General features: G+C 38.3%; 1 protein-coding gene and 1 non-coding gene across 4 annotated transcripts in view; both read left to right on the top strand.

The window, feature by feature from the left end:
* Haus6 (HAUS augmin like complex subunit 6) overlaps nucleotides 1-13,231 on the top strand; it is a 37,962-nt gene that overhangs the window by 19,213 nt on the left and 5,518 nt on the right. For all 3 annotated transcript variants that reach the window (XM_021649770.2, XM_021649774.2, XM_021649776.2), the window contains 4 exons: nucleotides 2,876-2,957; nucleotides 8,266-8,332; nucleotides 8,906-9,082; nucleotides 12,759-12,894. In XM_021649770.2, the coding sequence (XP_021505445.1) occupies nucleotides 2,876-2,957; nucleotides 8,266-8,332; nucleotides 8,906-9,082; nucleotides 12,759-12,894 (462 nt within the window). The remainder of the gene's footprint in view (nucleotides 1-2,875; nucleotides 2,958-8,265; nucleotides 8,333-8,905; nucleotides 9,083-12,758; nucleotides 12,895-13,231) is intronic.
* On the top strand, nucleotides 8,058-8,188 carry LOC132646882 (small Cajal body-specific RNA 8). The gene has a single exon (XR_009585221.1). It is a non-coding gene; the product is annotated as a small Cajal body-specific RNA 8 (non-coding RNA).

Genomic DNA, 13,231 nt, shown 5'->3' with positions numbered 1-13,231 from the left:
TTGATTCTCAGGGTTGTTTGCTTCTTATTGAAATTCTTGGTTGTAGTTCTACCTTTAGTGGGTCTCACCACATGGAGGAGCTTATGCTGGCCTGGAACTCACTATCTAGCATAAGCTAATCTTGAACTCAGCTTTCTTTTTTTTTTTTTTTTTAATTATTATTTTTTTGTTTTGTTTTGTTTTTTTCAAGACAGGACCTCTCTGTATAACCTTGGCTGTCCTGGATTCACTTTGTATACCAGCCTGGCCACTAACTGATAGAGATCCACCTGCCTCTACCTCCTCCTCTCCAGTGCTGGGACAGTGGGACCACAGGTGTGCGCTACTGCCTGGCGCTTATGAACTTTTTTTTGTATGCTAAACAGAGAAGTTTCAGCTCTGCCTACCAACAACTGGTGCTATTTATAGTTGTATATAGTAATTCGTTTTTATGGTGCTCTACTTTTGTGATATTTGTGTTGCTCTCATTTGGAGAATGTTTTGTGATTCCATAATAATCAATAGGTATAGAGGGTTTTGAGAAGGTGCAGTTGGCACCAGCCAGTGGTGGTGCATGCCTTTAATCCCAGCACTCAGAAGGCAGAGGCAGGCAGATTTGAGGCCAGCTTGGTCCTTCGAGTGAGTTCCAGGACAGCCAGAGTTCACAGAGAAAGCCTGTCTCTAACAACAAGAACAAAGGTTGAGCTGGCATAGTACTCACACTACTATAATGGATGAGTGTCTTTTCACAGCGTTTCTACTGGATTCTTATGCAGTGGCGCCTTAGCTAAGTGTTCAAATTTGGGAAGACTTTTAGGTGTTAACCTGTTGAAAAAGGAGAGTTCTCTCATCTATAATTTAGCCATGGCTTCATTTACCAGTCTCCTTTCTTGTCATGTCTTGGTGATGTATATTTCCTACTCAAATGCCATAAGGCATGGCTCTTATGTTTTGGCGAATGAAATCTGTTCCTACTCTCTCGGTGACTTTATGTCTTTCCATTCTTTCACTGGGACTGGTGTCTGTCTTCTGCCTCCTTGTATACTTCTGGCATCCTAATGTAACAGAGCAGAGCACTGCAGTCACCTCTATTCCTAGACTGACTGCTTGATGTCAAGGTCTCTTTGCTGTGTTAGTATGGTTGTGGCACATAATTGTTTCATAGGTTGGTGAAAAATGTATAGGCTGATTGATGTCATAAGTGTATTGAAATATGGTAAGTACCTTTTTTCTTTGCTTGCTTATAATTGTTAGCACATGATTTATTTACTTAAAAATGAAACATGGGGGCTGGAGAGATGGCTCAGAGGTTAAGAGCGCTGGCTGTTCTTCTAGAGGTGCTGAGTTCAATTCCCAGCAACCACATGGTGGCTCATAACCATCAGTTCCCTCTTCTAGCATGTAGGTATATATGTAGGCAAAATGTGTACATAATAAATAAATCTGTAAAAAAAAGAAACATGGTTATATAACACTGAATGTGGTGCTGATGATCAAACTCAGGGCCATGTACATACGTCATCTCCCCCACCTTGTTTTGTTGTGTTTTCATGGTTTCGAGACAGGGTCTCAAATTCTCAGTGTAGCAGAAGCTGGCCTTGAATTCCTGCCTTTGTCTTCCAAGTGCTGGACCTGTGCAAGTCCAGCACCATGCATGGTATATCAGTCTTTTTGTAAAAGCCTGCTACCACATAATCTGTTAAATCTTTATTACTTTATCTTGACAATTCGTGGATTTTCTTTCCCCAGTTATTATTTTATGTGTGTATGCTCACTACAAAGTGCATGTGGGAGTTAGTTTTCTCCTCCATATGGATTAGGGGAGCTAATTCAGATTGTCAGGATTGGTGGCATGCACCCTTACCTGCCGCGCCAACTATGTCACTGGCTCTATATAGGTTTATAAGAAACTTTGTCCTGTGTGGTAGCTGTAGGTGTGTGAGTATCTGGTAGGGTCTCTTGCTTTTTTACAAGTTTGCAAGGCCAATTGACCTGCAATCTTCCAGTTTCTCTGTCTCTGTCTCCCATTTCCTGTTGGGGTTCTGAGATTATGGCTGTGTTGATCTCAAGTCATCAGGTTTGTTTTGGTTTTGTTTTTTTTTTAATATTTTTTTATATTTAAATAATTTTATATATTCACTTGTATCCCAGCTGTAGCCCTCTCCTTCTTTCCCTCCCAATCCTCCCCTCCCTCCTTCATCTCCTCCCTGCCCCCTTCCGAGTCCACTGAGAGGGGGTGTCCTCCTCTCCTTCCATCTGGCCCTAGCTTATCAGGTATCTTCAGGATGGTTGCAATGTCCTTATCTGTGGCCTAGCAAGGCTGCTCCTCCCTCAGGGGAGAGGAGAACCTCTTGAGTTCATGTCAGAAAGAATTCCTGTCCCCCTTACTAGGGAACCCACTTGGATACTGAGTTACAATGGGCAGGGGTTGTAGGTTATATCCATGCATGGTCCTTGGTTGGATAAACAGTCTCATAGAAGACCCCCATGCTCAGATATATTTGGACCTTGTGGGGCTCCCTGTCCCCTCTAGGATATACTAATTCCTCCTTCCTTCATATGATTCCCTACACTCTGCCGAAGGCTTGATTATGGGTCTCAGCATCTGCTTTGATACACTGCTAAAGTCATCAGGTTTGAATGGCAAATTGCTTTTACTCACTGAGCCATTCTTTTGGCTCATTACTTGTGTTTATAATTTTTCTGTTTTCTGTGTAGAAGCTGTTAGAAACAATTGGGTGTGAAGTTCAATGATAGAGTACTTGTGTAATGCTAGCAAAGCCTGTGAACAGACCTTGGTTTTAGGTGGAAAAAAATAGGTGTTGTTATTTCTAGAGGCCCTTGACTATTAGACTACACAAACATAATTAAAATAATAAATTTTGTACTTCCTTAGATACACATAAAGAGCATAACCAAGAAAATGGTAGCAGAAAAGAAGCTGAGACCCTAGGAAGTGTGTGTGATCTAGCCAACAGGTAAAACATTTGACTTTCATGCCAACTTGACTCTAGTCTCATCTTGAGCCAGTTTAGAACTTTGTACTGTAGAATAGTGCATAATTTCTTCCTCTCAACCAAGCTGTTTTCTACTGCAGACCCACATTTGCAGGAGATGTTCAATATTTACTATATTACTATATCTGAATATTGGGTTTTATGGGTATTATCTGAGTTTTGAAGAAAGTGCAGGTTTGGAAATTATATAAGGTAAGTTTGGAAATTTTTGCTCTTTAAAAAAATATTTATGTATATGAGTGCTTTGCTTGCATTATGCCTACAAGACAGAAGAGGACATCAGATCCCATTATAGATGGTTATGAGCCACCATGTAGTTGCTGGGAGTTAAACTCAAGACCTTTGGATGAGCATCCATTGCTCTTAACCACTGAGACATCTTTTCAGCCCTTTTGCCATTTTCTATGTATGTGAACTATTTTAAAATCACTCTTAGCTGGGCAGTGGTGGTGCATGCCTATAATCCCAGCACTTGGGAAGCATAGACTGGGTGATCTTTGTGAATTCAAGGCTAGCCTATTCTACAAAGTGAGTTCCAGGACTGCCAAGATTACACAAAGAAACCCTGTCTCAGGGGGAAAAATTACTCTTTAACTATAGAGTGAGTCTAGATTTGGGGGGCAATTGAGATCATCTGGTTTGGTGGGGAAATTTGAGTCTAGTACTTTCTATTGCTATAGCTCAGTCTAATTTAGCTTTCAGTTCGTCTACCCTTTTCCTGCTTTACCTGCACTGCTTGCTCTTTTCATCTATATTACAGATTTTTAAAAGAAAATTATTTGTTTATGTGTATTAGTGCTTTACTTGGATGTATGTAAGTGCAGTGCCAGGTGCCTGTGGAGGCCAGAAGAGGGTGCTATATCTCCTAGAACTGGAGTGATAGTAACATTGTATGTGCTAGTAACCACAGCACATGTGTTTTGAGACAGGGTTTCATTTGTGTAGCTCTGGATATTCTTCAATTCAAGCTGGCCTTGAGCGCTGAGATTCAAAATGTGCGCCATTAAGCCTGCCTTATAATGAAGTTTTTGATTTTTTTTTTTTTTTTTTTTTTTGAGATAGGATTTCTCTGAGTAGCCTTGGCTGGACACTCTTTGTAGACCAGGCTGTCCTTGAATTCACAGAGATCCACCTGCCTCTGCTTCCCAAGTGCTGGGAATAAAGGCATGTTCCACCATGCCCAGCTTTTGACATTTTATAAAAAGTTACATTCTTTAGAAAAAGTACTAGAAGATACCTGATTTGCTCTAATGCCAAATTTAACATGAAAGACTTAAACTTATTTTGTTACCACTTCTTTCAGGCATTCTATTTTCTTTATTGCCTGTTTTCTGTTACCCAATATTAGCTCTTATCAGTGAGATAGCTTTGTTTACTACCAAGCCTAAGGACCTGAGTTCAGTCCTGATCCTTCAGACCCATATAGTGGAGAGAGAGAACTGCCTCCCGACTTCCACATGTGTGCTGTGCCCCACCCCCAGTAAATAAAAAATAAAGTCCAAAACTCTGAAATAAATGTAATCCACATGGGTAGTATATATTTTACTGCAAGTAAGAATCACTCTATAACAATGAAACAGGCATACTGAATAGATCCTTGGGTTTATGTTCTACAACTGTGGCGTGTGCTTGTGTATGCATGCCTGCATATGTGGAGGACTAACGTCATAATCAGGTGTCTTCCTATATTACTCCCGCCTCGTATTATTTCTGTGTTGATGGCTGAGTGCATGTGTGGGGTTAGAGTGACAACCTGTGTGAGTTGGTTCAGTACTTCCTGTTACAGTGTGGGTTCCAGGGCGCTTACTTAGATTTTCAGGCTTGGCAACAAATGCTTTACTTGCTGAGCCATCTTGCCAGTTCCCAGCTATTACATTTTTAAAGGATTTGTTTTATATGTTTATGGGTGTGTGCATGTGAGTGCAGGTGCCTGTGGCGTTCAGAAGAGGGTGTCAGATCTTCTGGAGTTGAGTATGCTAGTGATTGAGTTTGGGTCCCCTGAAAGAGTAACACCTCCTGAAGCTTGGGGCCATCGCTCCAGTGCCACCATATATCATTATTTGATGTTTGGCTACATAGTAGGCTCCTTTTACTACAACTTTCCCATGGAAAAGAGGGACAGATATGAAAATAAATTACTTATGAAAAATTTGAAGGAAAGATTACTTGAAAATCATATGGCTTGAGTATAATATTTAGTTAAAAACCATGAAAAGAGTACAATTTTAAGCTGGGTAGTGTGCTTGCCTTTAATCCCAGCACTCGGGAGGCAGAAGCAGGCAGATCTCTGAGTTTGAGGCTAGCCTGGTCTACAGAGTGAATTCCAGGACAGCCAGGACTATAGAGGAAAAACCCTGTCTTGGAGGTAGAGGGGAAGAGTACAGTTTTTTAGAGTATATTATTAGCCCTTTGACAGGTAGTTGTCATTTCAGGTAACCAAAACACCCTAAGCCTTATTGCTGGTTTTGCTTAGAGTAAGCTGATGGAGATAGCATTGTACTTCAAACCAACATTCAGCAGTAGTAGGTCATTCCTTTCCTGTTCTTTGTGAGTGCTTTATAGCAGTTTTGCAAAATTTCCAAATGTATAGTGGTAATGCTGTTTTACTGAATTTTTTTTTGTTGTTGACATTTTTGCTTTTTAAATCTTTGCCCTGTAGTTCACTATGTAGACCAGGCTGACCTTGACTTCACAGAGCTCTACCTGCTTCTTACTTCCTGGGTGCTGGGTAAAAGGCATGTGGTACCACACCTAACATTTCTCAACTCTTTATCTCTGTTCTCCTTTTTATTTACTTTACATCCTTTCTAAACTTCAGTCTGGTCTTTTTTTTTTTTTAATATTTATGGATATTTTAAATTAGAATATATTAACTATACATGATAGCTTATTATATATTCAAATATCATCTTTATTTTATTAGTTCTTTGAGAATTTAATGCAGTCTATTTTGATCTTATTCACCCTCCAACTCCTTTCAGATCTACTTTTAACCTTCTGCCCACACAACTTCAAGGCTTTGCCTCTAGTTGCTGGGGACGACGTTGTACCTCTAATAATTAGTTTGCTTTCCATAGTATTTTATTATTGTTGTGTGTATGGGTATGATATGGGAGTTGTGTGCAAATGCCATTATGTACACATAAAGGTTAGAGAACTTGGGTCCTCTGAAAGAGCAACAAGTGCTCTTGACCACTGTGCTATTTCTCCAGGCACCACCTCCCTCCAAAAAAAAAAAAAAGACCAAGCAATGAAAAAACAAAAACTAAGCCCTCTTACATAGCTCTTACTGGCCTGGAACTCAATGGGCTACATGCAAGACTGTCTCTCTAGGAGAAAAACCCACCAGATTAATTAGCAAAGTGTTTACTTGTATTCTGTTTCTGAAAAGTAAGCAAAGTGCTTGCTTTTGGCAGTAGTCTCTGGTCTCTTTTTTTCAGTCAAAAAAATTTGATTTTAGAATTTAAAAGGTCTTTTGAAATTAAGATGAGAGTTACTTTTTGTTTTGCTACAGGGTCTCATGTAAGGCAGGCTGGATGGTATAAATTTACCTTGAACTACTTTTTTATTTTATTTTTTATGTGTATAAGCGTGTGTGTTGTGTGTACATGGGCCATGGTATACATGTGATGACTGTGTGTGTAGTCCTGTGTGGCTGGTTCTCTCCTACCTTTGTTTAGGTTCTAGGTATCAAACTTAGGCTATCAAGTTGCATTGATGGCCACCACAAGGTAGAGTAAACCAAAACTCTGAATGAAAGTGTTTCACTCTATATGTAACATAGTTGCTATAGAGCAAGATTCACAGGAGAAACTGATTTTGGACAAGAAATACCAAGTCTTTTGTTAGTTAAAAAATTATGCTCCGCAAAATTATTTTATATGCTAATACATGGGAATAGAAGAAACCTTAGTATTATCTAATCTCTGAAACGGTTAATATCTTATAAATTACTATTTTTAATATTAAAACAGACAGGATATTGCATAATAACTTACACGTCTATGAACATACATATTTTAATTACCATAGTGGATATGTTTAATGGCCTAAAAAGGGAACAATATAAAGAGTATCTAATACAACCACATTAGCATTGGGAATTAAGGTGGGTAGGCTGCTATTTGCTTTTTTCATATTTAAAAATAAATTTATATTATGATTTTTAAAATTTAGTACTTTGTACTAAAATTTTCAGAATTTCATGTAGGACAGTATGTATACTTGATTTTATCCTTGTAATGGGATTTTTCTTTTTTTGTTTTTTTCCAGACAGAGTTTCTCTGTTTAACAGAGCCCTGGCTCTCCTGGAGTCTTTGTAAACCAGGCTGACCTTGAACTCAGCGAGAGCTGCCTGCCTCTGCCTTTTAAGAGCTGGGATTAAAGCATGCGCCACCATGCCTGGTCTTGCTATGGGATTTTTAACCTATAAGTGCTATTAAAAGCCCCCCCCCCAAAAAAAAAAACAAACAAAAAACAACAACCAAAAAAACAAACCAAAACCCAAATCAATCTTCTAAAAGGAAAAAAAAAATTATTACCTGTGTGTTGGTGGGGGGACACAAGTATATTTGTGTGTGTGCAAAAGTCAGAGAACAACTTTTGAGAGTTGCTTCTCCTCTATTGTGGGGTCTGGGAATCCAGCTCAAGTTCTTAGGTTTACATGGTGAGTATTTGGCACTGAGCTGCCTCGATAGCCCTGTTCCTGTTTGAGACAGTCTCACTTTGTAGACCAGTCTGTTTTAGAACTTGAGATCTTCTTGCTTCAACTTCTGAAATGCTGGTATTATAGGTATATGCTACCATGCCTGGCTAATACGTATATATGTCTGTGTGTGTAGTTTTTTTTTTTCCCAATTTCCATTAATTTTGGCTCTTGGGGCAATGTTATCTTTAGTCTAAAAGAATATTAAAGTCTCTGCTACTGTGAAATTGTATTATTAGCATGCTGAGGACATTGTAATAATGTAGTTATAGTTAGTTGAATTTGTTTTTTAAGTTATTTAACCTTATAAAAATGCTATTGACATAAAGATACATAGTGAGAAAGTTTGAGTTAATGGGGAGAGTGATACACAACTTGGGCAGAAGTACTGCTCTAATTGTCACTGGACCTCCCCAGAATAAATTGCCTTTCGATGACCAGGGCGAACTGAGTGAAATCGTCATGGACAGATACGGGGCAGACAATTTCTTAAGTGCTCAGATACATCAAGTTAGTGTGTGTCTTCCTATGCATAACCTGGATTTGCTGTCTTTTTCCTTTCAGCCCTGCTGCTTTCCCTTTACAATGTGCTTCATCATCAAATACAAACAGTATCATACTACTTGAGAAGGTATCGTCTAAAACAGTTTTCATTTTTGTTGTTGATTTATTATGAGACATAGCTTTGCTAGTTGACCCAGGCTTCTCTTGAACTCACTGAGTAACCCAAGCCAATCTTGAAATGGCAGTTCTCTTGCTTCAACCTCTGAAGTACTGGGTTTATGTAGGTGTATAGTAACTGGCTTTAAAAAGTTTCAGTTAATTGTGACTAGTGGTTTATAATAAAATGTTTTTGGTAAATAGGTTAATTATATCAGGTTTTTTTTCTCTCATTTTTTTTTTTGGCCATTTCTTTTATCTTGCTAAATGAAAATGTGGGATTATTGGCTCTGTCAGTGAACACATATTTTCGCAAGATGCCAGTATGGTGATCTACTACTGTGGTCCTGGTGCTTGAGAGGCTACAGCGTAAGTGTCTCCAGTTGAGGCTAGCTTGGGTTATATGACAGACAAGTCCAGCTTGGCTATTTAAAAAGACTCTGTCTCCAGAAAGGAAAATAGTCCTCCCACTTTTAACCTATGAATCTGCAATGAAGAAAGCTTCAAAACTGATCATTAAGTTATAATGTATGTCTCTTTTCAGGATCCAACTCCCAAAGAGAAAAATATGATGACTTACAAGAAAATACCACACTTGGAAGTGGAAGACCCTCCTTTATCAGATACTGCAAAGAATGCACAGAATAGTGTGTTGAGTGCATCGCTGCCAGTGAAAAAGAGTGATCCATTCCAGAAAGAGCAAGATCATCTGGTAGAAGAGGTCAGGAAAAGATTATTAATAAATACACTTACATATTTGTGATTTTCTAAGTGGTGTTGGGATCAGAAATGGAGTACAGTTAATTGTTGACAAATTTGAGGTAAGAAAAGTAACAGTAAAAATTAAGCCTATGGCTTAAGAGATTATTAGTGGTTAAGAGCATGTACTGCTTTTGCAGAGGACCTGGGTTCTTTTCCCAACACTCATGTAGTACCTCACAACTGCTTATAACTGAAGATCCTGAGATTTGATGTTTTCTTCTGGCCTCTTCAGCCACTGCATGTCTATACATGCACATACACATAATAGAAATAAAAGTATATGTAAAATGTAGGCTAAAGTAAAATCAGCCTTTTTTAAAAAGTAAAAATGGCTTTCTTAGAGATCTATTCAGTTAGGATTGATACATTATTTATAGTTACTTCCCATTCTATAAATATTCAACATATAATACATATCTGGTAGTGATAGATTAAACATTGCATAAATTGTTATGTAAATGCATTTAATAATTATAGTCATTTGAGTACTTTCTTCATGTTTCTTAGCTTTTTTCTTTACTATAAAAACTAGGACTGGAAAAATAGCTCAGCCATTGAAAGTTAGACTCACAACTGAACAATAAAAACCAAGATTTTGTGATACCATTGAGTGAAAGTTATGTTGACTTTGTTATCTAAATATTTCAAAGGTGATTAAAGTCATTGATATCTATTCATTGATTTTTTTCTATAAATTCTTTATAGTTTTAATATTTGTATGTTTGCCTACAGTATGGTAATATGTACATACATATGTATGTATTGTTTGTATGTATGTGTGTATGTATGTGCACCGTGTGTGTTGGATCCACTGGAACTGGAATTAGATAGTTGTGAACAACTATGTGGGTGCAGGGAGCTGAACCAGGTTCTTTGCAAGAGCAACAGATGCTCCTAACTTCTGAACCTTCTCTCTAACCCTTGATTTAAAAAAAAAATTTTTTTTAATATTTAAATTTTTTTTGATTTATATATGTGTGGGGTTTTTGTTTTGTTTTGTTTTTTGAGACAGGGTTTCTCTGTGTAGCATTGGCTGTCCTGGACTTAATTTATAGACCAGGCTGGCCTTGAACTCACAGAGAACCGCCTGCCTCTGCCTCCCAGAGTGCTGGGATTACAGGCCTGTTCCACTGCACCTGGCTGTGTGAATGTTTTACCTGCATCTCTGTATATGCATCACATGTGTGCAGTGCCGAAGAAGTCAGAAGAGAATGTTAGATTCTTTGGAAGTAGAGCTACTGATGGTTATGAGCCATCATGTGGGTCCTGAGACACAAACCTGGGTCCTCAGCAGGAGCAACTGCTCTTAACTGCTGAGCCTTCTCTTTGGCTCCCTTAATTTTTGTTTTTGTAGATGAAAAGTTATTTTATTAAATACCTTTATTTGTGTGTGTTTGTGCGTGTGTGTGCCTCTGTGTCCAAGTAGAGGACAACTTTGGCTGGTTCTCTTTCCCATTGGTCTCTGGAATCAAATTCAGGTTGTTGCAGTGCAGCACGTGCCTTTACCTGGTAAGCTGTCTTGCCAGCCTCTAAACTACTGATTTCCTCAGGTAGCGCTGCTTTTTCTTTTTTTGGTCAAGTAACTTGATCAGTTACACAAATTAAATAAAGCTTATGCAAATTAAATATTCAGGCCTTTTATTGTTGTTATCTTGATTATTTTATACTCTAGCATTATTTTAATTAATGTTTGGTTAAGCAATCACAACATATTACAGTTTATTTCTGAGTGACTTAAAAATAGGTTTTAGATTAATTTGGGCTTTAGCATCTCTTATCAGTTCCAGCCCTACTAAATTAGCATTGTACAGTATCAGAGAATGTGATGAATGCCAGTTATTGTCCTGTTTGTAATGAGACTAATTTTATGGTTTCCAAATGCTTCTAAGTCTCTAATATTCTGTCAATTTTCTTTATTGACTGTACACTAAAAAAATAATCAGTCCTTTTAAAATTGGAATTCCCTAATTATGGAAAGCAAAGCACACATTTTCAGTTCATAGAATTTAGATTGCATTTGGGAGGTGGGCGCAGGAGGATCAGGAATTCAGAGTCATTCTCTGCTAAGTAGTGAATTCTAGGTAATGCTAGGCTATGTGAGACCCTGTCTCAGAAAACCAAACAAAATAAAAAAATATGGGCCTGAGAGATGGCTTAGTAGTTAAGAGCACTTGTTGCTCTTCTAGTGGACCTAGGTTCAATTTCTAGCACCCACAGTTCGGCTTACGGCCATCCGTAACTGCAGTTTGAGAGGGCCCAACATGCATATGCTGCATACATGCAGGCAGAACATTCATACACTTAAAAGAGAAATAAATATAAAAAATGAAAAAAGAAAAACCCAAGACATAATAAAAAAGAATTTAGATTAACAAGGGAATAGGGTGGAAGAGAAGAAGAGAATCCTAAAATCTCATGAAACTGAAAGTAAAATGAATATCTATCTGTCTGTCTGTCTGTCTGTCTGTCTGTCTAGTGGTTTGAGGCAGAGATCCTTGAACTGATGGTTTTCCTGTCTTTGTTTCAACAGTACTGGAATTACAGGCACACATCACTGTGGTCAGTGAAGTGAACTTAGTTTTTAATGGTGTTTGTGGCAGGGGATTTTAATATTTTTATTTCAAGAAGCCATCTGGGGCTAGAGAGATGGCTTAGCAGTTAAGAACGCTTTCTGTTCTTACAGAAGACCAGCGTTTGATTCCCAGCACTTACACGGCTGCTCACAACTTGCAGTCACATGGGATCCAGTGCCTGTTCCGGCTCTGTGGGCACCAGGCACATGCATGGTGTGCATACATACATGCGGTGAGGGCACTCCTACACCTGCAAAATTAATTAGAGGGGAAAGCGGCACTCTGCTTTAGTGGCTAATTTGTATAGTTTTGGGGTTTGGTTTAAGGAATTTTAGTTTGCATGCTGTTTGCTTTCCAGTGGGTTAATAGAGAGTACAAGTTTCTTGTTATACATTTTCAGTTCCTTATTTCTTCGCTAATTTAAATCTGATAAGAATATTTCTGACAAAAAAGTCTGCATCATGTTCTACTTGGTAATGGAGGTGCTAAGAGCAGCTGGTGGATGCTTTTGATGCAGAAGTAGGGGTAATCTCTGAGTTTTGGCCAGACTGATACTGTCTCAAAGCAAAAACAAAGAAACAACAACAAACATAAAAGTCTTACTGTGCAAATGGACTGTATGAAGAGTGTGCTTGCTTAAAATTGTTATTTTGATGAATCCAGAGTTGTCAGAACCCAGGTCACTGTAGTTAGAGTGGACTTAAGTCTTCCTGAGTATAGCCTGGAACATATCTTTAATCCCAGTACTTGGGAGGTAGAGGCAGTTAGATCTCTGAAAGTTTGAGACCAGCCTGGCCTACACAGTGAGTCCCAGGACAGCCAGGGTTACACAGAGAAACTCAGTCTTGGAAAAAAAAAATGAGTACAACAAAAAATAGTCTTGTGCTCCACTTATAGCAGGGTGACACCTGGACTACCTGTAGAATGTCAGGGAGCTTCTTTGTTGCGATTAGCTAGTAATGGGCTGCTGACTGCTATGGTTCCTACTGGAGTTCTTGTGGTATTTCTGTCTGGCCCCATCATTTTTCTTTCATTTCTTTTTTTGTTTGTTTCCTGTTGCAGGTTGCCAGAGTAGTTCTATCCAATTCACCACAGGTCTCTGAAGGAAAAGAAATAAAATTGGAGGAACTATTGGACACTCTGATTTCTAACCCTTTCTTAACCAGGAAACAAATACCCCGAACTCCAGAAAACTTGAGTAAGTTAATGTTTTCTGTCTGATTTCCTACCATAGACTCATGATATGACAGTTCTTTGGAAACAATTTAAAACTCTATTTCTTGTTTAGTTGGCAATGGCTCTTTTTTCTGATATAACAGTTATGTTGAAGTTTTCAGCATGATCACTTACATTTATGTAACACTCTTAATCAGTAATGTTTTGTGACTTCAATGTACCTATATAGAAGCATAATCAGTCCTCATAATCTTGTTTTGGTTGTGTTACTTGGCTATTTTTCTGCAAAATATTTTATTTGGCCACTTGAAAAAAACTTCTGGGGCCAGTTGAGCCATCTTCCAAGTGGTAAAAGGAGA

Source organism: Meriones unguiculatus, chromosome 12, assembly GCF_030254825.1.
Source record: "Meriones unguiculatus strain TT.TT164.6M chromosome 12, Bangor_MerUng_6.1, whole genome shotgun sequence".
In the NCBI taxonomy this organism is placed as follows: Eukaryota; Metazoa; Chordata; class Mammalia; order Rodentia; family Muridae; genus Meriones; species Meriones unguiculatus.
This window is presented reverse-complemented; position numbering and strand designations above follow the sequence as displayed.